Below are 22,509 nucleotides of genomic sequence, written 5' to 3' on the forward strand. Positions count from 1 at the left end.
ATAGGGACTTCTAATTTTTGAAATTATTTCCAAGAACCTTGCTTTTTTTGGATAAAAATGCATGCGGATGAAAATGCCTTTCACATTTAATATTAATCACACAAATGAATTTATAAAAATTTATGGTCACAATTAGATGATTGGTTTATGTGTAATATTAAAGCAAACTAAACCATGCGTGTTTTCATATTTTATTGCTTGGTTTGTAACTCAATTTATAAATTTTATCTTGACACAAGTTGGTCTAAATTTTGAATTGGTTATAATTCAGTCCCTAAGTTTTAACTTGATGTTACTCATTTCTATAATTTAATCATTTTAAATTTTAATTTTTATATTTTAAAAAATAAAACTATACATTTCATACGATTTAAAAATTAAATTGTTAAATTGTTAAAACTATATGAATGGAGTTGTAAAAATTAAAGTTTGGGATCTGAGTTTTAGCTTAGACAAAATTATAGAGGCCAAAATATACAACGCTTCTACTCTAAACTTTGAACCAATCGCACATCACTTTTCTCACTTTTAAAATTTTAAAATAAGAACCCCCATATTTTATGTTGTGATAATAAACTTTCCTCCCATTGAAATTGATGTCAAGTTTAACAGTTTTGCCATGTCATTATTTTTATATATTTTATTATATACTATATTAATTAAAAATAATAATATTTGGCATTTGACATGAAATTTGAAACATTTTTAAACACTTAAAATAAAATAATTAAAAATACAAAATACTTCAAAAAATATTTAAAATATTTATCTAACCATTTTTTAAAATAAAAAAAGTATAAAATACTTTAAAATTGCATGTCAAATGCTAGGTGTTATTTTTTAAATTGATATGGTATTTAATAAAAAAATAAAAACATGACAAGAATCGTTAAAGTTAATAGTAATTTTAAGGGCAGGGGAGTTTATAGTTAAATTATGAAATATAGGGTTCTTAATTTAAACTTGTAAAAGTGAGGGAGGTGATGTGCAACTTACTCAAAATTCAGAGAACTTTTATGTATCTTAACTAATTATGTATGATCTAAACATTAATTTTCCATCCTTGATATCATGACCTGTTCAGTTTCAGAAAACTCATTGCTCATTAGGCTTCTTATCCTTATATTAATTCCATCAGAAAAATCCAACCACCGTCCGCTACCGCTAGTCCTCGAACTGTCAAATTACCCCATCAAAATCTGAAGTTGAAAAGAATTGAATGGAAGAAAGTCCGGTGTTGATCATACTGGACAAAATGACATCTTTATTGCAAGAAGAATTGAATCTGCTGAAGGGTGTTCGAACAGAAGTTGAGTTCATCAACGATGAACTGGAGCAACTCAAGGCCATTTCAATGGCGGCTGATGATACTTTGGAGGACAAAGACGACCCCGAACTCAAAGTCTGGACGAAGCAAGTCACAGATGTATGTCATCACGTGCAAGACGTCTTCGATAAGTTCACTACTCGCCCTGTGAATTACCTCAAACATGGCCACGATTCTCCTTGTAAAAGGTTTGCTTCCGCCATCCAAGCTCTCAGAGCTCGATATTTGATTGCTTCTGATGTACAAGAGATCAAAGGCAGACTAGAAACCATCTCAAAGGATCGTCTCAGGATAACTGAGACTGGATCAAGCTCCAGTCATGTGGATAGAACAAAGCTTGATGATCTTCAAGGAGATGAACTTCTGGTTGAGGAAGCCGATCTTGTGGGTACTGAGAAGCCTCTCTGTGCTAATTAGTCCGCAGAATTGTGTTCTCTGCTATTGTTTGCTTTATCATATACACTAGATGATATCTCCACACACACACACACACACGCATTTTTCTCTCAATGCATGGTTTCAACCTTTCAATAGATCATGTTTGCAATCTCTACAAGAGCTTTGTTTCTTAGAATAGACGAACAAGGTGGTGAAGTTTTGAGAGGTAAAATATGAGCACGAGCCCTTCTACCTGATACCTCAACGTAGTCTTCAAAATTTAAGTTAGAAATTCTGACTCAGGCTGCACGCGCGCGCACACATATATATGTCACTACTACAATGAAGACTTTTTACTTCTATTTTAAGGGGACATGAAAAGAAGGGACATAAAAAGTACTTTCATTTTTACTTCTATTTCGAACAGAGGAGAAAAATGGTGCTATTTACATCTGTCATGAACAGAAGTAAAAAGTCACACTTTTTACTTTTGTTTTTCCAAAACAAACATAAATAACCCCCTTTTTTACGTATGTTTTAACAGAAGTAAAAATTAACCCTATGCAATATAGAGGTCAACCTACATCACGAATCATATCGTTCATTCTATCATTTACATCATTCATAACTTCCTTTTTTTAAAGTACCGAACTTGTTTCAACTTCACCATGTCATATCTATCTTATATATCAAAGATTTATACCATCACAAAGTAGGTGATCCTTAATATTATCAACACTTAGTCGACTCTCATTTAAACACTTGACACAAGGACAAAAATACATTCCGTTATTGCTAACATCATTCTTTTTAGCAAATTCAATAAATCATTCTACTCCGTTCTCGTATTCATCACTTGTTCTCAAAATATTCATCCAATTATGAGCCATTCCATTACTACCTAAGGAATTTTGAATAATTTAATTCCATTCAGCACAGTCTTAACAAACATTAAGCAAATTCAAAAGTAATGATATCAATTAAATCCGATTCATTCCAATTACAAGATAAAACATCTCATACTTATAATAACTATATCATTATGCTAATTCCTAAAATTTAAAAAGACATAAAAAATTACTTTTACAAGTAGTGGAGATTTTACATATAATATAACAAAAATCCAAAAATTATGAGAACAAAGCTTTCCATTGACAACTAATTAATGCATAACAACCTTTTTAATCTTCAAATCCATTATCCAATTAATAAACATCCAATTTTTAAAGCTTCCTCTTGAATGTAATTAACATTCTAGTTCAATACATATAGAAAAATTCTCTTTTAGACATTTTGACAAACACTTTTTATGTATTAATTTTCAAACAAGTTAGTTAATAAGGATTTCAATCTTCAAATCCATTACCCAATCAATGTAAACAAATTTCAACCTATCTAAATGTAATTTTTTCATTAATAATTTAATGTATACCCAATCCTTCATCTAAATTCAATACATATCTAAACACAATTCTTCAATAAAAATTTAAACAGCAACCTTAGAAACCAACTCAAAATTTCTCAACTTACACAAACCCACATACATCACATTAAACCCACAACGTAACCGTTGAACGAACTTACCTTCACTGCAGATCGAGACTGTTCTGGCTTGTCTTCGAATTAGAGAGTATCACGGCCTAGAGAGAGGAGGAGGATGGCGAGCTGTTGCTGCGTGTGAACTTCACTGATAGAACAACCAAAATGAGAGCTGTAGAATGACGATGAGGAGCTGAAGAACGATGGGAATGAGAGTTGCAAAATGACAAAAATGTGGAGAGAGGGCTTGCTGCAGGACGACGGCCTTGAGAGAGCTGAAATGAGAGGGAGAGTTTCAGAGCTCACAGCTGCTGCAGGTAGAAGACGGAAATGAGAGGGAGAGAGTGAAAAATCAGAGTTCCCGCTCGCTAGCTAGTTGGTGACTTCGCGACAATACTAATATATGGTAGGGCAAATTTTTTTAAAAAGTGAGCCACCTTTACGTCTGTTTCTACCAAAACAGACAAGAAGGTGGCTCCCTTCTTGTCTATTTTGCCAAAACAGACGTAAAGTCACGCCTGTTTAAACAAAACAGATGGGAAGACTATATATTCTCCTCTGTTTTTTAAAACAGAGGAGACTATGTAGGTTTTTCTCTTTTGTTTTTTAAAACAGACATAAACGAATGAGGTAAATAATACATTTTGTTGTAGTGTGTGCTTTAAACTATGCATGGCTTCATGTTGTCTTTTTGAGCTTGTGCCCCATGATTGCTTCGCGACCATCCGTGTAACAAGGAAACGAGCAAGGCAGAAGTTAAGAAAAGTTTCTAGGTTCCTCCAATAGCTGACATGGCATCCATAAGTTTCCTACGGTTTTTGTTCTGTCTTCAAGTGTGCTTGATTCGAGTTTCCACGCCACTGGATACAATTTATTCTCAACATAGTTCAACTGTAATTCACTAATTTGATAAATAAATAAATATATATATAATATATTCGGTTGTTTTGAAGGTTTTTCCTGACCTTTTATTTGTGTTTATATAACAAGTCATATCTTTTACCGATTGTAAACGATACTACCTCCTGTCTTTAATATAAGATCTCATTTAAATTTTATTTTAGTCTTAAATATAAAATCCCAATCTACTTTATCTTTCATATTTATGTATTTTTTTTAAAGTAGTCTTTTTAGTAATAGAAGTTCTAGCCAATACACTTGATAGGCAATGATATTTTAGAAAAGACGACACTTATTTATTACAAATAACCAACTTAACTTATTTTCTTAATCTATTCAAATATATCAATTAGTTTTTATATTTAGGACCGAACGCAGCAAAACTTATTTGTTAACAGGGAAAAGTCTAACTGATATTGTACGCATTAAAGAGCCAAGAAGGGATGTGGGCTTGTATCCTTAACCTAAATACAGTACAAATCCACAATTTGTGCCTTTTTGTATGTGGTTCAAAATGGGCCAACACGAATGAAAAACGTAAATATAAGCTTTTATAAATAGAGCCATAAGGAAATATTTATCATCTTTATTCATTCATCCGATATTCCTATAAGTTAATGAGATAAATTAACCTCCCATCAGATGGGGGCAAATTTTTATATTTTTGTTCAACTTCTACCTCTGAATCAAGAGGGGGGATTGACGAAGGAAGCTTAATTTGTGCGGCCTTCATGGCCATTCTTAGTTAAGTTGTAAAACAATTTTTATTAAAAAAAATCAAGTTGCTTTAAAAAAAAAAAAAAAGAAGCTCGGGTTTCAACAACGAAAGTGCACTATAATTCATAGCATAATTATCTTAAGAAAGATCACATGCGGTCCTTGATTAAACCATCCCAAAGACTTGTCAAGAAAAAATTGATTTTCCTGTATTCTTGGTTAAATCTTGCGTCTTCATTCAAGGTTCCAATTTTAAATTTTGCCGTGTTTAAGAGGCAAAAATTTTCGGAAAGTATTCTGAAGAAATATATGTTTAAAAATGATTAGTTACGTGTGGAAGGACATTTGATTTTCATTTGAGAGTCATTCAATGGGTTTATTAGCCTTGATTCCCTCATGGTTTGACTTGGTTGCTTATAACTTTAACGTTGTTAATCTCAAATTCTTTTTCATTGCTGAACTCACCAGACTTGTCGTCGAATTTTCCCGGAAAAGAATTGGATGCGCCAAGTTGAAACTGAGGACATTGTGATCAGTCTGCAAAGAAACCAGGAAGGAACTATATAAGCACATCATCAAAGAGAGAAACCATCAGGAAAAAAGCGGGCATCATTCTCTGATTTCTCATTTCTTCAGATTATCTCTAATCTAAATCTGAAGCAAAAGGGCCATACAGAAGTTGAAAAGAAATGGCCGAGAGTTCAGTGTCGTTTCTGCTGGACAAGCTGACTTCCATACTTCAAGAACAAGTGCAGATGCTGAGAGGGGTTCACACAGAGGTTCAGTTCATCAAAGATGAAATGGAGCGCCTCAAAGCCATCTTGAGGGTGGCTGATTCCTTGGAGGACAAAGACCCAGAACTCAAAGTTTGGGTTAAGCAAGTCAGAGAGGTGGCTCATGACATGGAAGACGTCATTGATGAGTTCACTATTCGCCTTTTGAATCATCATGATCATGGCCACAATTCTTGTCTCAGCAGGTTTGCTTCCTCCATTAAGGCTCTTAGAGCTCGGCATTGGATTGCTTCGGAGATACAAGAGATCAAATGCAGAGTGGACAACATCTCAAAGGGTCGTCCCAAAATGATTGAGACTGGCTCAAGCTTCAATAACCGGTATACATCTATGCTTGATAGCCAAGGAGATGCGCTTCTGCTTGACGAAGCTGACCTTGTGGGTGTTGAGAAGCCCAAAAAGCATTTAATTGACTTGCTTTTCAAGGAAGAACCTAAAAGAGTAGTGATTCCTATTTGTGGAATGGGAGGGTTGGGGAAAACCACATTGGCAAAGCAAGTCTATGGTGACCCAAAAGTGAAGAAGCATTTCAGGATGCAGGCTTGGGTCACTGTTTCACAATCTTTCAAGATCAACGAGCTCCTAGGTGACCTTCTTCAACAGCTACATAGAGTTACAGGAAAATCAACTCATGCAAAAGTTGGCACAATGAAACGTGGAAGTCTAAAGGAGTTGATCAAGAGTTTGCTTGTGCAAAACAGGTACCTGATCATCCTGGATAACATATGGCGAGTAAATGCATGGGATGCTATCCAACATGTTTTTCCAAACAACAATTGTGGCAGTAGAATAATACTCACAACTCGAAATAAGGATGTTGCTGCTTATTCTTGCACCAAACTCTATGGTAAGGTCTATGACATGGAATTCTTACCTAAGCATGAAGCATGGTCTCTTTTTTAAGTAAGAAGACATTCCAAGGGAATCCATGTCCTCCTCATTTGGAGGAGTCTTGCACGTGTATCTTGCAAAGATGCGGGGGATTGCCTCTAGCAATTGTGGCAGTCAGTGGTGCTCTGGCTTCAAAAGACAGAACCAACATTGAAGAATGGATGAATTTTTGTAGAAGTTTTGCATCTAAGATTGAAGGCAACGACAAACTGGAGGATATGAAGAAAGTGCATTGTTTAAGTTTCAATGATTTGCCTTACTATCTTAAATCATGATTGTTGTACCTCATCATATTTCCAGAATTTTATGCTATTGAACATATCAGGTTGATTCGGTTGTGGATAGCTGAAGGATTTGTCAAGGGAGCAGAAGGAAGAACACCCGAAGAAGTTGCAGATAGTTACCTGAAGGAGCTCTTGAACAGGAGTCTGATACAATGTAGAGAAACACAATGATGGCAGGATGAAGACTGAAGACTTGTCGTGTTCATGACTTTCTACGGGACATTATCGATTTGAAGTCAAGAGATCAGAAATTTGCAACAATAGCAAGAGACCAGGACATAATCTGCCAGAAAGAGTACGTCGCCTATCAGTATTCAATAGTTTACAGAACATACAGCAAACTGAGACTTCATTCCATTTGCGGTCTCTACTATTGTTTGCTTGTCTGATCCACTTAATCATTTCCCCATTTCTGCATTATTTTCAATGGTTGTAGGCTACTTAAGGTGTTACATTTGCAGGATGCACCTTTAGATTCGTTTCCTGCTGAAATTGTCAACCTTTACCACCTTAAGTATCTAAGCCTGAAGAATACAAAGGTGAAAAATATTCCAAGCTCCATTAAGAAGCTTAGAAAATTGGAGACGTTAGATCTCAAACATTCCTACGTCTCTGAATTGCCAGCTGAAATCTTAGAGCTGCATCAACTCCGTCACCTCTTGGTGTATCGATATGAGATTGGTTCATATGACAATTTCCACTCAAGGTATGGTTTCAAGTTGCCAGGCCCAATAGGATGTATGCGATCTTTGCAAAACCTTTGTTTTATAGAGGCAGACCAAGGAAGTCAAGATTTGATGGTCGAGTTGGGAAAGTTGACTCAACTCAGGAGGCTGGGCATTAGAAAGATTAGGCAAGAAGATGGAGTTTCTTTTTGCTCATCCATTCAGAAGATGACCAATCGCAGGTCTCTATCCTTAACTGCAATAGAAGATGATGAGATCATTGATATTCAGAACATTTCCAAGCCTCCTAAGTTCCTTCGACAATTGTATTTAAGAGGACGTTTAGAGAAGTTACCTGAATGGATACCCTCTCTCCAAAGTTTAGTCAGAGTGTATCTGAAGTGGAGCAGGTTACAGGAGGATCCTCTGATATATCTTCAAGATTTGCCCAGTCTAATTCGTCTTGAGTTTTTGCAAGTTTACCTTGGTGAGAAACTGCATTTCAAAACAAATGGATTTCCGAGTCTAAAACTTTTGGGCCTTGATGATTTAAATGGTCTGAAATCTATGCTGGTAGAGGAGGGGGCAATGCCTAATTTGAAAAGGCTGATCATCCAGCGAAGTGGCTCATTGAAGCAGGCACCTTTAGGCTTAGAACATTTGACTAAGTTAAAGTCAATTGGTTTCTTTGATATGCCTGATGAATTGATCATGGCATTATGTCCTGAAAGAGGTGAAGATCATTGGAGAGTGGACCACATACCCATTGTTTATTCAATCCACTGGAGGTCTGGTAGGTGGGATGTTTACTCAATAGATACCTCAGGGGGAAGAGCAAGTTCTTCCAGCTTTAGTGCTTCAATGAAAAGTCATGAACTTGGTTCTCTCTGGGAAATTTAACTTACCTATGAAATGTATAAAAAAGAATGACTGCAGATTTTTTCCGAGCAAGTAAGCCAAGATTGAAATATTCAGTTTTTGGTTTTCAAACACATTCATGATTCATAAAAACTTTGAAATGCTGATACAACTGTAATGCCGAAAGATTAGCAGATTTTTATGTGATTTAAAAGCAGAGAACTGAAAATTGTACCTTCCATATGAATAGATCAGTACTGCAATTCACTTCTTCAACTTTTCTGCAGAATTTGACCAACTTATCCACTGCAAGTAAAGCTGTGTCCTTGCAAGTATTTTTGTTGATTTTATTATTCTTCAAGTTTGCTGTTACTATTTTAAATGACTTACAATAACTCAGATACATTAGGTGTTCCCTGCTGGTATTGCAAGTCATTGATGTTGGACATGTGAACTAGTAACTTTGTGTTGGATAGGCAACTCACGTAAATTAACCTGTATAACTGTATAAATTGGGTACTGTATTACAAATGCTTTGATCTGTAGTGACTAATACAGTACAGATACTACATGCAAGGAGGTGAGTTTGCATGTTTAGGATTGGGCCAAACACCGTCCAAGTTCAAAATTTGTCTCTCTTATATGAGTTAATAATGACAAATTCGGCCAACACAAACGACAAAAACAGATTTTGGTTCAACCAATGAGTCATTATCTCGGGCCCAATAAGGTGAAACAAGGAAGAAAGAAAGAAACAGAGAGATTAGCAAGCATCATCTTAATTTATTCAACCTATAACCAATTTCAGCTTAGAAATAAAATAATTCACTTCATGTTCAATTCATGAAGTTTCAAATTTTGTAGAGTGATTGGGCTTCAACAACCAACATACACTGTTAATTACTCCTAGCTGTATCAATTAACCGAATTAAGATACAATATTTCCCGGGAAAAAAATAGAGATACAATGAATTCTTCATAGTTCATAGCATAGCCCTCCATAGTCTTAAAAGAAAGAGCACGCGTGGTCCTTGACTAAACTACATGAAAGACTACTCAATATCTACATAATTTCCAAATTTCCAACAACCTCCCCCCCCCCCCCAAAAAAAAAACACCACCTTGTTGATTTCTCTTTATTCTTAGCCAAGTCTTGCGTCTTCTTCAAGGTACCAGTTTTAAATCTTGTCAAGAAGTGAAAATTTCCAAATTTTCCTGATGGAAAAACATATGCTTGGAAATGGCAGTTTACAGGTGGAAGCACATTTTATATTCATTAGCGACTCACTTAGTAACTTCATAGTTCGAGTATTAATCCAGACTTCTAGATGATTTAACTTGGTTTCTTGCAACTTTAGTATTCTTCTGCTTCTAATGACTAGACTTGATAATATAGATATACATAATCATGTCGACATTTAATCAGATCCTTGTCATAACTTGACACCAAGTTTAACTTGTTATCTCCGTCATTCTTTTTTTAAAAAAAATTCTGCACTGATGGGTTGCATCTTTTTACGCTTACAGCATATCCAATCAGTTCCATTTCCCTAAGAGAGAAAAAAGTTATTAAACATGGAAATCAATGAATAAAAGTATATTCTACGTCTAATTTGTTTTTCTATTTCTTTTTATGCTAAGCAATTTCTACACCAATTGGATTAGCTGTAATGAATAATATTTCAAACATAATAATCTGCACTTATAATCAACCTTTGTTTTTGTTTCTAAGTTTTCTTGCATTGTTTTATTATATTCCGGAAGGATGAATTAACATTAATATCTGAGCTCTTCTCTAACCAATTATGAGCTTCCTCTTCTGAGCAACAAAACAGAAAATTAGTTAGCAGGTATGATACTTTTATATGGACTTCGTACCATTTTTGACACTCTGCACACATTTCTTACTCATCAAGATAAAAGTCAGTGTAGTACTATACTGTTATATGGACGTGTTAATTTGGTCCTTAAGCATAGTTGATAATTCTCTCTTTTAGTATTATGATGCTATATGGACTTTAAGGCATTTCTTCTACATCAGACAAATTTTTTTTCCCCACTGCTGAGTCAGGAAAAAGATAGAATTCAATTTACGTTCGTATTGATCTAGAGACGCTAAGTGCATGTTGGAAAGTCATTTTTGACAACCTTGAGACGATCTTATCATCAAGCTAGAAGTCAGTCAACAACCTTTAGAAATTTCAGTTATTCCAATCTTCACAGATTTTTTAAAGTCAACTTTTTGCTGAGCGCACTCTTTTTGCTGTAAATTTTGTTTCTTTTTCATGTTTGCTGGTTCCTTGTCCCCCTGTGATGCAGTTGTATATAGTATTTTATATCAAGGGAAGATGAAAAGGTCGTTTATCTTTATCTTCCATGTTATTTCTAAGATGGTATAAATCAAGTTATTTTGAGTAACCAATCACAGGATGCCAGCTATCAGGTTTATGCAAAAGAAGCCGTTCCTTCGTCACTAGAACAACCAACAGGGTGTCAAAACTATATAAAGCTAGCGAGTCTGAGTTTTTAGTTTTACGAACCAATATCTCTCTGCTAGTCTGCTTGGGACTTGCAGTGCAAAATGTCACTCATCTAGAAAAGTAAGAGAGAATGGCAGAAAAAGCAGTGAACTATCTTCTCCAAAAGCTTGTGCCTTGGTTTGAAAGCGAGCTGAAATTGTTCGGTTGGGTTGGAACAGACGATGCGGAGCATCAGAAAGATAGATTGGAGCTTATCAGAGCCTTGTTAAGGGATCCAGATGAATTGGAAGACAGTGATGAGGAACTCAAGATTTGGTCTAGGCAAGTGAGAGATGTTGTTCACAAGACTGAAGATCTTTTGGATGAGTTTGAGCTTCTTCAGAGACATAACCACTCCGATGGATTCTCTGTTTCTCTTAGGAAGATTTCTTGCTGTATCAGAAACATGAAAGCTCGGCATCGGATTTCTTCTGAATTAAAAGATATGGACTGCCGAATGAGAAATATTTTGTCAGACCATCAGAGATTCCTGAGCAGATATGAAGCTGCAGCACGTGCTTCAAATTCTACAGGTACTAACTGACTGCCATGACTAGTGACACTGCATAGGATCAGCACTTGATTTTTCTTGTTATGACGCTCTTTTTCAGTAAATTACATGCTGTTTCCCGCTGATGCTCGCTCAGTTAAAGCTAGAGCTTTCACAAAAAGAAAGCCAGATTTGAAACCCTTTTTTCCTTTTGGAGATTTCCTTATCTTATTAGCAGGGATAGAGGAAAGGAAGATAGTGTTGATAAAACCATCCTTTAGGATTCTCCCCCACCCCCACCAAAAAAATAATAATAATAATAGAAAAAGACCACTAAGCTCTCTTGGGGATAGTTAATGATTTGCAGAGTCTGATCAAAGAGTTGTGGGTTCTGAAAGCTTTAACACCAAAAAGGGAAGTGTATTTGTTGTTATTAACACCTAAATTTGCAAGAGTATAATACTAAACTACCTTAACAAGCCGGCATACTCATAATTGAATTCACTTCCATAACAAGTGACACTACATAGGGCCAGCACTAGATTCTGCTCATACTCACTCTTTTCCATATGTTTCAGCTAAAATAGTGATGAGATTTTGAGAAAATTGCATGCTGGTTCATGTTTATGCTCATTCAAATCAAGATAGCTTTAACCCCCTTTGGCTTTTGAGGGTTACTATCAGGGGAAAAGGGAATAAAGATGGTCTCAGAGATCAAACATCAAAACCCACCTTTGTTATTTTTCTTTCTCCCGACAATTTAAGCCTTTGAGGGTAGTTGTTTGATTTGCAGAAGTTTCATCAAACAGTTGTAGTTTATTAAAGCTGCTTTACTAACAAGGAGTTAATTCATTTGTAAGAATAGTGTACTGAGCTATCTTATTAAGCAGTAAACACATGGCATGATCAACGAGGGGATGCTCTTCTCCTGGACAGCAACGATCTAGTGGGCATAGACAGACAAAAAAATCAGTTCACTGACTGGTTGGTTAGAGGTTGTTCCAGCCGTGAAGTAATATCTGTGACAGGAATGGGAGGGCTGGGGAAGACGACGCTCATGAAAAGAGTATATGATGATCCAGAAGTGAAAACACATTTCAAAACCTGCGCCTGGGTTACTGTTTCTCAGTCTTCTAGTACTGAGGAACTTCTTAAAGACACAGTCAAAAAGCTCTTTCATGAAATAAGACGGCCAGTTCCAGAAGGCTTGGAAAGCATGAAGAGTGATCAGTTGAAGGTGATTATCAAGAAGTTGCTGAAGAGAAGGAGATACCTGGTGGTTTTTGATGATGTGTGGCACATGTATGAATGGGAAGCTGTCAAATATGCATTGCCTAACAACACTTGTGGCAGTAGAGTTATGATCACCACAAGAAAAACTGACTTAGCCTCTATCTCTAGCATGGAATCCAAAGGCAAAGTGTACAGCATGCAACGCTTATCAGAAGATGAAGCTTGGGATCTATTTTGCAGAAAAACATTTCCTGTTCATTCATGCCCCTCATATTTGATGAGCATATGCAAAAGTATGTTGAGAAAATGTGAGGGTCTTCCCCTTGCAATTGTGGCAGTCAGTGGCATTTTGGCTACAAAAGACAGGCGGGCCATAGATGAGTGGGACATGATATGCCGCAGTCTTGGAGCTGAAATTCAAGGCAATGACAAGCTTGATAATTTGAAGAAAGTACTTGGCCTCAGTTTCAGTGATTTGCCTTACCAGTTGAAGCACTGTATCTTGTACTTGAGCATCTTCCCTGAGGCCTATCTGATTAAGCGGATGAGATTGATTCGGTTATGGATAGCAGAAGGATTCATTGAAGCCAAAGAAGGAAGAACAGTTGAAGAAGTTGCGGAATTATCTCAAAGAGTTATTGAACAGAAATTTGATACAAGTAGCGAAGACAACATCAGATGGAAGAGTCAAAACCCTCCGCATCCATGCCCTTCTGAGAGAAATCCTCATTTTGAAATCAAAAGGTCAAAACTTTGCGGCAATTATCAATGAAAAAAGTGCACCATGGCCAGAAAAGACTCGACGCCTTTCAGTCCATAGTACATTTCCAAATGGACAGCATCAAAGGTCTGTTTCTCTCAACTTCGTTCCCTTTTCATGTTTAGAGTTGCAGAGAAATTCTCCCTACATGAATTGTTTCCAGGTGGTTTTAGGCTGCTTAATGTTTTAGATTTTGAAAAAGCACCTTTGAAAAGGTTTCCAGTACAAATTACTGACCTATATCATTTGAAATATCTAAGTTTAAGAAAAACAAAGGTAAAAATCATTCCAAGTTCTATAGGGAAGTTGCAGAACCTCGAAACATTGGATGTCAAATACAGTTCTGTCACAGAATTGCCTGCAGATATAATAAAGCTTCGCAAACTTCGCCATCTCCTGGTATATCATTATCACTCCAAAGTCAGAAGTTACGCCCATTCCAAAGTTGGCTTTAAAGCCCTCCATGGACTAGGAAACCTCCAGTCACTACAAAAGCTTTGTTTCATGGAGATGGATCAATGCTGCAACACTACAATAAAGCAGTTAGAAGGGCTAACTCAACTAAGGAGGCTAGGCATCATGAAGCTAAGAGAGGAAGATGGCAGGGCTTTCTGTTCATCCCTTGAGAGGTTAACAAATCTGCGTGCACTTGCAGTAAGCTCGGAGGGTCAGAATAAGGCCATCGATCTAAGGTCCCTATCCTCACCTCATCCATTTCTTCAACGCTTGTATTTGTCAGGACACCTGTATGAGCTCCCAATGTGGATACCTTCTCTTCACAGCCTGGTCAAGCTAACTCTCAGATGGAGCAATTTAAAACATGACCCACTGGTGTATCTGCAGGATTTGCCTAACCTTGCACATCTTGATCTACTTCAGCTTTATGATGGTGACTCACTCTGTTTCAAATCTGGAAAATTTAAGAAGCTTAAGGTTTTAGGTCTTGATAAGTTTGATGAACTTAGACAGGTGAATATGGAGGAGGGTGCACTGCCTTGCCTGGAAAAGCTTATCATACAGCGTTGTGAACTGCTAAAGAATGTGCCATCAGGCATACAAAACTTGACTAAGCTGAAAACCCTCGAGTTTTTCGATATGCCTGATGAATTGATCATGACATTATATCCAGATGATAGGGGAGAAGATTACTGGAAAGTTGCACACATACCAGAAGTCTATTTTACCTACTGGAGAGATGGTGGTTGGGATGTTTATGCACTGGAGAGCTTCAAAGAGAGTTCTCCTCGTTCGGGTATTGTCATGAGAAGTCATGAACATCGTAATCTATGGAAAGTGTAATTTCAGATTTTAGTATGTACAATTATTAAGTCCCATCTGTAAATTGCACTGTGCAGAAGCCAGATCGTCAAATAAAGATGTATGTTTTAGTTCACCTTCATCTAAGATTTAGGGAAAGACTCATTGTAACTAGTGTAAAGAAAAGTTAGAAGTCTGATCATAATTCTGTGTAGTGTAAACGACTTGTCATTTAATCTTTGAATAAATCCCATACTTCTTTGTTTATGGACTGTACTGTAAACAAAGCACATAAGCTGGAGGAGGGAAATGCATCCGTTATTTTTTTTTGCACTTCTCTTTCTTTGCTTCTCATCAAACTGGCCTTGTGATTTGAATCTCACAAAATGGAGTAGAATCTGCCTCGTTATTGCAAAAATAAATTTCTGTTTTAGATTTAATTATTGCTCAACTGTAATAAATGATCGTGCAAGACTCTAGTTAACACTATTAATAGTTGTCTGGAGGCCTCTGTGCCTTCAGATGACAAAACTACTAACCATGTCCTACCTTACAGACATCTAATAAATTGAATGGTTCCACTGTTCTTTAATTTTACAAGATGGTTTCATTTTCTCTTCTCCTTGCTGACTTTGTAAGGTCAATTGGGACATTCTAATAACTCCTAGAAACCCCAGACTGAACTAGACCTAGGAATATGTGATCAATTATATTCAAACGAAGTTTCTAAACCAGAAACCGAGTCTTAGCTTTTGCCAAAAGATGCAATGATAACCTCAGACAAGAATTCTTCCACTTGAGGAATGATATCAATATGGACGACAAGAATTCTTCTAGAGGGCACATCTGCAGATTGCAGCTATGTGTAATCTGCCAACCTGCTCTCCATTCTTATTGCAGATCTTCCTCAAAGTTTGCATCCAGTGCCCCATCAATTATGAAATTATTACCTCTCCTTGAAAATTTGTTGCAGCTCCTCATAAGCTTTAGCTTCTTGGTCAGACTTTGATACCAGTACTTGCAAAATCAGCACCAGATAGTTTGCTTCTCTGGTGAGCCTATGACTGACAAGAATGTCAAAGCCATCATATTAAAGAAGCTGCTTTTGTGTTTTTTAAGAAAACAATTTCATTAACAACTACCTTACTGGAATTTGTATCAGTAGAAGAGGAAGAAAAAGCGATAACTAACGTTTTGAAATTTATTAGTCATTTAAGTAATCAGAAGCAAGAAGAAGAAACTTTTGTTTTTGTTATTGACAAGTACTTTATTAGAATTCACAACTAATCTTTTGAAACAAATAATTGGAATTGTTTTGTAAATGGTTTGGAAACTCAGTTGAATATATTCAATGGCAGTAGTAGTGTCTTTTTTTTTTTGGGGGGGGGGGGGGGGAAGCCATGAGATTGCAAGTTCAAATACTACCCTTACCCTTCAATACATTTCACTTGCTAACATTCAGCTCCGGTGGCTTCAGCACTGATGGCCAGCAACTGGTGGCTCCAGTGATGGGGTGATAACTCTAGTGGCACACGACGGTGGTCTGACATTGACGGTGGAGCTTGATGGCCGGCCGGCGGCCATGATGAACCCCTTTTTTCTTGGTTTGAATAAGTTGAGTGCATTTTATGCAAATGACCATTTAAATCTCTAGGATTGCAACGAGGTTTAAAAAATTCAAAAAAAATTTTGACTTTGAAATGTAGATATTGGTCTTCTAAGAGCCTTAAATAGATGAGATTCTCCCTAAAATAATTTAACCCATTCCCAACTCAAGAAGTTGGATACTTATCATTTATTAAAGAGCGCTTGGGTTCTAATTAACTCTATCAACTAAGATAAAATATGTGCATATAAGAATTAAGACGCAATGAGTTTTTCATAGCATAGCTCTCTTAGACTAAGCATTGCTTGGTCCTTGATTAGATCACAGAAAAAGACCTCTCAACATATATGTGTGTGTGTACATGAAAAACTCCAGCAACTTTCAGGCCATTATATATATAAAAGTCCAGCGACCTTGTTAATTTCCGAATTCTCGGGCAAATCTTGCGTTTTTAATTCATGGTACCAATTTTAAATCTTGTCGTGTTTCAGAAGGAAAAAAATTTCAAGTTTTTCTGATGACAAAAATTTGCTTAAAAATGACAATATGCATGGGAGAAGGGGGTTTTATATTAATTCTTGACTCAGTGACTTCACATTTCGAGCCTTTTAACTCTAATTTCTTTATGATTCAACTTGGTTTCCTGTCACTTTAGATTATTCAAGGGACTAGACTTCACAATACAAATATAAACGGTCACATTTTTAATCAGATCCTTATCATAACTTGACACCAATTCTAACTTATTATATTCCTCATTTTTAATCAGATGGGTTGCATCTTTTTATGCTTCAGCATATCCTCCCAATTCCATTTCCTCAAGAAAGAGAGGGGAAAATGTTCACACAAGACAAGTCGATGAATTATGCCGCTTGAGACTAACTTTATGTGATGAGACTGAGAGAGTGATGAAATGTGGGCAGAGATTAAAAGTTTAAATCTTCTTGATGTATAGAACAAAATACTAGCACAATAAGCTATTCTCTTTAATTATGTATATCGAAACTATCTCTTAGTAGGAATTTCTTACCGTCAACAAGGATATTTTAGAGAAATATTATAAATTTAAAAGACAAAATAATTGAGATCTTATATTTAGAATTAAATCTAGTCTCCAACTAGCTTTTATATTAATAACTAGAGGTAGTATATTTTACAATACTATTTGATCCTAAATATAAGAGTTAAATAAGAGACTTAAGTTTACCTTAAATATCAAATTTCAATCCCTAAAAAAAAAAAAAGATCCTCACATTAGAGATTAAAAGTTTAAATTTTTTTGACGGATCATAAATAAAGAGTAACTTTATTAGGCAATGTTATTGTCCTCAAGTATATTGTATGTTTTATGAATAGAAAATCAACATGGATATAATAATATCTTTAATTATCTTCTTTATTATAAATTTATAAGCCTATATACTTATAAATAGATTATACCTTAGTCCCATTGCCGGCCGCATCGAAAATTTATCTTATTATCTCCTCATGGTTTTCTTATCTTTTTTGTTCTAGTTTTATTTTTCGTAGCATCTAATTTTATTATTTCTTGTTTTCCCAACTCTTTTTATTATTTCACATCTTCTATCATTTATTATCCCAGGTCTCCATACCAATAATATTTTAAACGCAATCCACAGTTGTAATCAACTTAGGTTTTTTCTCTAAGTTCCCTATACCAATAATATTTATACGATTTCTAATATTAAAGAAAATGAGACATATAACGTCTACTTGTATTATTATTTAAAATTGGTCAATCTTTTTTTCAATTTTTAATAGTTTGCGTGCTAAAAGAGCCTAAACAGACATATCAGTCCTCATGTAAACGACAAATAGAAGAATTAGTTAGAAGCAAGTAACAGGGGAGAATTTTGTTTAAAAACATGATAACATATTTATATATAAGAACCTTAATTTTTTTTAAAAAAATTATTCTAGAGGAAGGTCCTTAATTTGTAATGATTTAATGTCCCCGGGAATAATAATTTATGTCTTTTAAGAGTGAGACAAAAGAAATTTAATACTAAAATAAAGGAAATTTGATAGTCATATATAGAAAATTCAGCAGTTTGAAATTTCTCATATGTGACTATGAAATGTCTTTTTGTTTCTTCTACTGAATTCCCTGAACGTAATTAATAAACAAGATAAGTTATTTGTCTCATAGCCATTTTACATCATTACACATTTTTTTAAGAGAAGAACCTTCGTCAATGATTCTAAAAATTTAAGATTCTTACTTGTCACTAACTTATAATATTGATCTTTAGGCATACTTTTCCACTTTAATATTATACTATTATATGAACTTTTTGGCGTTTCTTTTGCATTAGACATAATTTTTTAAGCTTTAATTAGTTCTCTGAACAAAAGCGTAAGCTTGTGGAAATGCCCTTTTTTACACTCCACACGTTTCTTGCTCATCAAGCTAAAAGCGAGTCAGCAACCCTTAAAAAAGTCAGTTATTTTAATGTTCAATAATGTCTTTTTCGGAGTAAATTATGTTTCTTTATCGTGTTTGCTGGTTCCTTGTCCACCTGTGATGCAGTGGTATATAGTTTTGTTTTTTTCCCCTCTCAAGAGAAGATGGAAAATTGTTTATCTTTTTCTATGTTATAAATCATAAATTATTCTCTGGGTAACCAATCAGAGTATGCGAAACAAAAGATGTCGTTATAATGTCACTCTTTGGAAAATTAAAACAACCAGAAGATTATCAAGATTATATATAAAGCCAACAAGTCTGAGTTTTACTAAGCAACGAGCAATATCTTTCTGCTAGTCTGCTTTGAACTTGCAGGGGAAAATGTCACTAATCTAGAAAAGTAAGAAAGAATGGCAGAAAGAGCAGTGAATTATCTTCTTGAAAAGCTTATGCCCTTCTTTGAAAGCGAATTTAAATTGTTCACAAGGGTTGGAGAAGATGTGGAGCACCAGAAAGATAGATTGGAGCTGATCAGATCCTTGTTAAGGGATCCAGATGATTTGGAAGACGGTGATGAGGAGCTCAAAATTTGGGTTAGGCAAGTGAGAGATGCTGTTCACGAGACTGAAGATCTTCTGGATGAATTAGAGCTTCTTCAGATACATAATCACTCAGATGGATTCTCTGTTTCTCTTAGGAAGATTTCTTGCTGTATCAGAAACATGAAAGCTCGATATCGGATCGCCTCTGAATTGAAAGACATGGATTGCCGAATGAGAAATATTTTGTCAGAGCACCGGAGATTCATCAGTAGATATGAAGCTTCTGTTCATGCTTCAAATTCCATTTCTGCAGGTACTGGATTTAACCCCCTTTGACTTTTGAAGATTTTGTTTGTTCATCAGGGAAAAGGGGGATAAATATGGTGTTAGATAAAACATTAAAACCCATCTTTGGATTTTTTTTTTTTTTTTTTTAATTCTCTCAACAACTCAAGCCTTTGGGGTTAGCTGGTTGATTTGTAGAAGTTTCATCGATTAGTTTTAGGTTCTGAAAGCTAGTACTATGCTAAAGGGGAGGCGTGTTTGCTGATATTAACACTTCATTTGTAAGAATAGTATGCTAAACTATCTTATTAAGCAGATAACACATGGAATGATCAAAGAGGGGATGCTCTTCTCCTGGACAATAATGATCTAGTGGGCATAGGCAGACGTAAAAATAAGTTCATCCAGTGGTTGGTTACAGGTTGTTCCAGCCGCAGAGTAATTTCTGTAACTGGAATGGGAGGACTGGGGAAGACAACCTTGGTGAAGAAAGTATATGATGACCCAGAAGTAAAAAGACATTTCAAAACCTGTGTCTGGATTACTGTTTCTCAATCTTCTAGTACTGAGGAACTTCTTAAAGACACAGTTGAACAACTTTTTTACGAAATAAGACAGCCAGTTCCAAGAGGCTTGGAAAGCATGAGCACCGTTAAGTTGAAGGGGATTATCAAGAAGTTGCTGGAGAGAAGGAGATATCTGGTGGTGTTTGATGATATGTGGCACATGTATGAATGGGAAGCTGTCAAATATGCATTGCCTAACAACAATTGCAGCAGCAGAATTATGATCACCACAAGAAAAACTGATTTAGCCTATATGTCCAGCTTTGAATCCAAAGGCAAGGTCTATAACATGCAATGTTTGCCAGAAGAGGAAGCTTGGGATCTATTTTGCAGAAAAACATTTCCTGATCATTCATGCCCCTCATATTTGGTGTGCATATGCAAGAGTATCTTGAGAAAATGTGAGGGTCTTCCCCTTGCAATTGTGGCCCTCAGTGGTATTTTGGCTACAAAAGACAGGTGCGCCATAGATGAATGGGACATGATTTGCCGCAGCATTGGAGCTGAAATTCAAGGCAATGATAAGCTTGATAATTTGAAGAAAGTACTTGGTCTCAGTTTCAGTGATTTGCCTCACCAGTTGAAGCACTGTATCTTGTACTTGAGCATCTTCCCTGAGGCCTATCTGATTAAGCGGATGAGATTGATTCGGTTATGGATAGCAGAAGGATTCATTGAAGCCAAAGAAGGAAGAACAGTCGAAGAAGTTGCAGAGGATTATCTCAAGGAGCTTTTGAACAGGAACTTGATACAAGTAGCAAAGACAACATCAGATGGAAGAGTCAAAACCCTCCGCATCCATGCCCTTCTGAGAGAAATCCTCATTTTGAAATCCAAAGATCAAAACTTTGCGGCCATTGTCAAAGAGAAAAGTGCAGCATGGCCAGAAAGGACTCGACGCCTTTCAGTGTTTAGTTCATTGCCAAAAGGACAGCATCAAAGGTCTGTTTCCCAACTTCGTTCCCTTTTCATGTTTGGAGTTGCAGAGAAATTGTCCCTTCACAAATTGTTTCCAGGTGGTTTTAGATTGCTTAATGTTTTAGATCTTGAAAAAGCACCTTTGAGGAAGTTTCCAGTACAAATAACTAACCTATATCATTTGAAGTATCTGAGTTTAAGAAAAACAGAGGTGAAAATCATTCCAAGTTGTATTGGGAAGTTGCAGAAGCTAGAAACACTGGATGTCAAATACAGTTCTGTCACAGAATTTCCTGCAGACATAACAAATCTTCACAAACTTCGCCATCTCCTGGTATATCATCATCGCTCCAAAGTAAGAAGTTATGCAAAGTTCCATTCCAAATGTGGTTTTAAGGCCTTCCATGAGATAGGAAATCTACAGTCACTACAGAAACTTTGTTTCATAGAGGTAGATCAATGCAGCAGCACTACAATAAAGCAGCTAGAAGGGCTAACTCAATTGAGGAAGCTAGGCATCTTGAAGCTAAGAGAGGAAGATGGCAGGGCTTTCTGTTCATCGATTGAGAGGTTAACTAATTTACGTGCACTCTCAGTTACCTCAGAGGGTAAGAATAAGGCCATTGATCTAAGGTTCCTATCCTCACCTCATCCATTTCTTCAGCGCTTGTATTTGTCAGGACACCTGGATGAGCTACCAAAATGGATACCTTCACTCCACAGCCTGGTCAAGCTATTTCTGAAATGGAGCAATTTAAAACATGATCCATTGGTATATCTTCAGGATTTACCCAACCTTGCACATCTTGAACTCCTTCAAGTTTGTGATGGCCACATACTGTGTTTCAAATCTGGAAAGTTCAAGAAGCTTAAGGTTTTAGGTCTTGACAAGTTTGATGAACTCAGACAGGTGAATGTGGAGGAGGGTGCAATGCCTTGCCTGGAAAAGCTTATCATCCAGCGCTGTAGACTGCTAAAGAATGTGCCATCAGGCATACAATACTTGACTAAGCTAAAAGTCCTTGAGTTTTTCGATATGCCTGATGAACTGATCATGACATTATATCCAGATGGAAGAGGGGAAGATCACTGGAAAATAGCACACATACCAGAAGTCTATTTCACCTACTGGAGAGACGGTGGTTGGGATGTTTATACATTAGAGGGTTTCAAAGAGAGTTCTCCTCGATCAGGTATTGTCATGAGAAGCCATGAACATCGCAATCTATGGAAAGTGTGATTGCAGATTGCATTATATACAATTGCTAAGTCTCATATCTGTAAATCACATTGCACAGAAGCCAGATCATCAAATAAAGGTTTATGTTTTAGTTCACCTTCATCTAAGATTTAACAGAAGACTCATTGTATCTGTTATCATAATTCTGCGGAGTGTAATGGACTTGTAAATTCAATGAATAAATCCCATACTTCTTTTTTGTTCTGACTCTGGATGGACTGCACTATAAGCTGACTGGCGATGCAATGATGCATCCATTTATTTTCTTCCCTTGAGTTTGGCGATGTGACTTGATCCTCACAAAACACAGCA

The 22,509-nt window shown here is 36.1% G+C and overlaps 1 protein-coding gene and 2 pseudogenes across 1 annotated transcript; all 3 read left to right on the forward strand.

Annotated features, from left to right (window-relative positions):
• Window positions 1-5,447: 5,447 nt before the first annotated feature.
• On the forward strand, window positions 5,448-8,539 carry LOC114718356 (disease resistance protein RPM1-like; annotated as a pseudogene).
• Window positions 8,540-10,829: 2,290 nt separating this feature from the next.
• On the forward strand, window positions 10,830-14,879 carry LOC114718348 (disease resistance protein RPM1-like; annotated as a pseudogene).
• Window positions 14,880-18,887: 4,008 nt separating this feature from the next.
• LOC114718347 (disease resistance protein RPM1-like) lies at window positions 18,888-22,406 on the forward strand. Its single transcript, XM_028903647.1, has 2 exons — window positions 18,888-19,501; window positions 19,790-22,406. The coding sequence occupies exons 1-2, from the start codon at window positions 19,057-19,059 to the stop codon at window positions 22,195-22,197; spliced, it is 2,853 nt and encodes a 950-aa protein (XP_028759480.1). The 5' UTR covers window positions 18,888-19,056; the 3' UTR covers window positions 22,198-22,406.
• Window positions 22,407-22,509: the final 103 nt, after the last annotated feature.

This window comes from Neltuma alba, unplaced genomic scaffold, assembly GCF_004799145.2.
Source record: "Neltuma alba isolate B1F8T4 unplaced genomic scaffold, ASM479914v2 tig00011831_pilon, whole genome shotgun sequence".
Lineage (NCBI taxonomy): Eukaryota > Viridiplantae > Streptophyta > Magnoliopsida > Fabales > Fabaceae > Neltuma > Neltuma alba.

Excerpts from the sequence above, each read along its gene's own strand:
- LOC114718347 (XM_028903647.1), top strand. The coding sequence starts at position 19,057 with ATGGCAGAAAGAGCAGTGAATTATCTTCTTGAAAAGCTTATGCCCTTC. Across the intron at positions 19,502-19,789 it reads TTCAAATTCCATTTCTGCAG|ATAACACATGGAATGATCAA; the intron begins GTACTGGATTTA and ends CTTATTAAGCAG.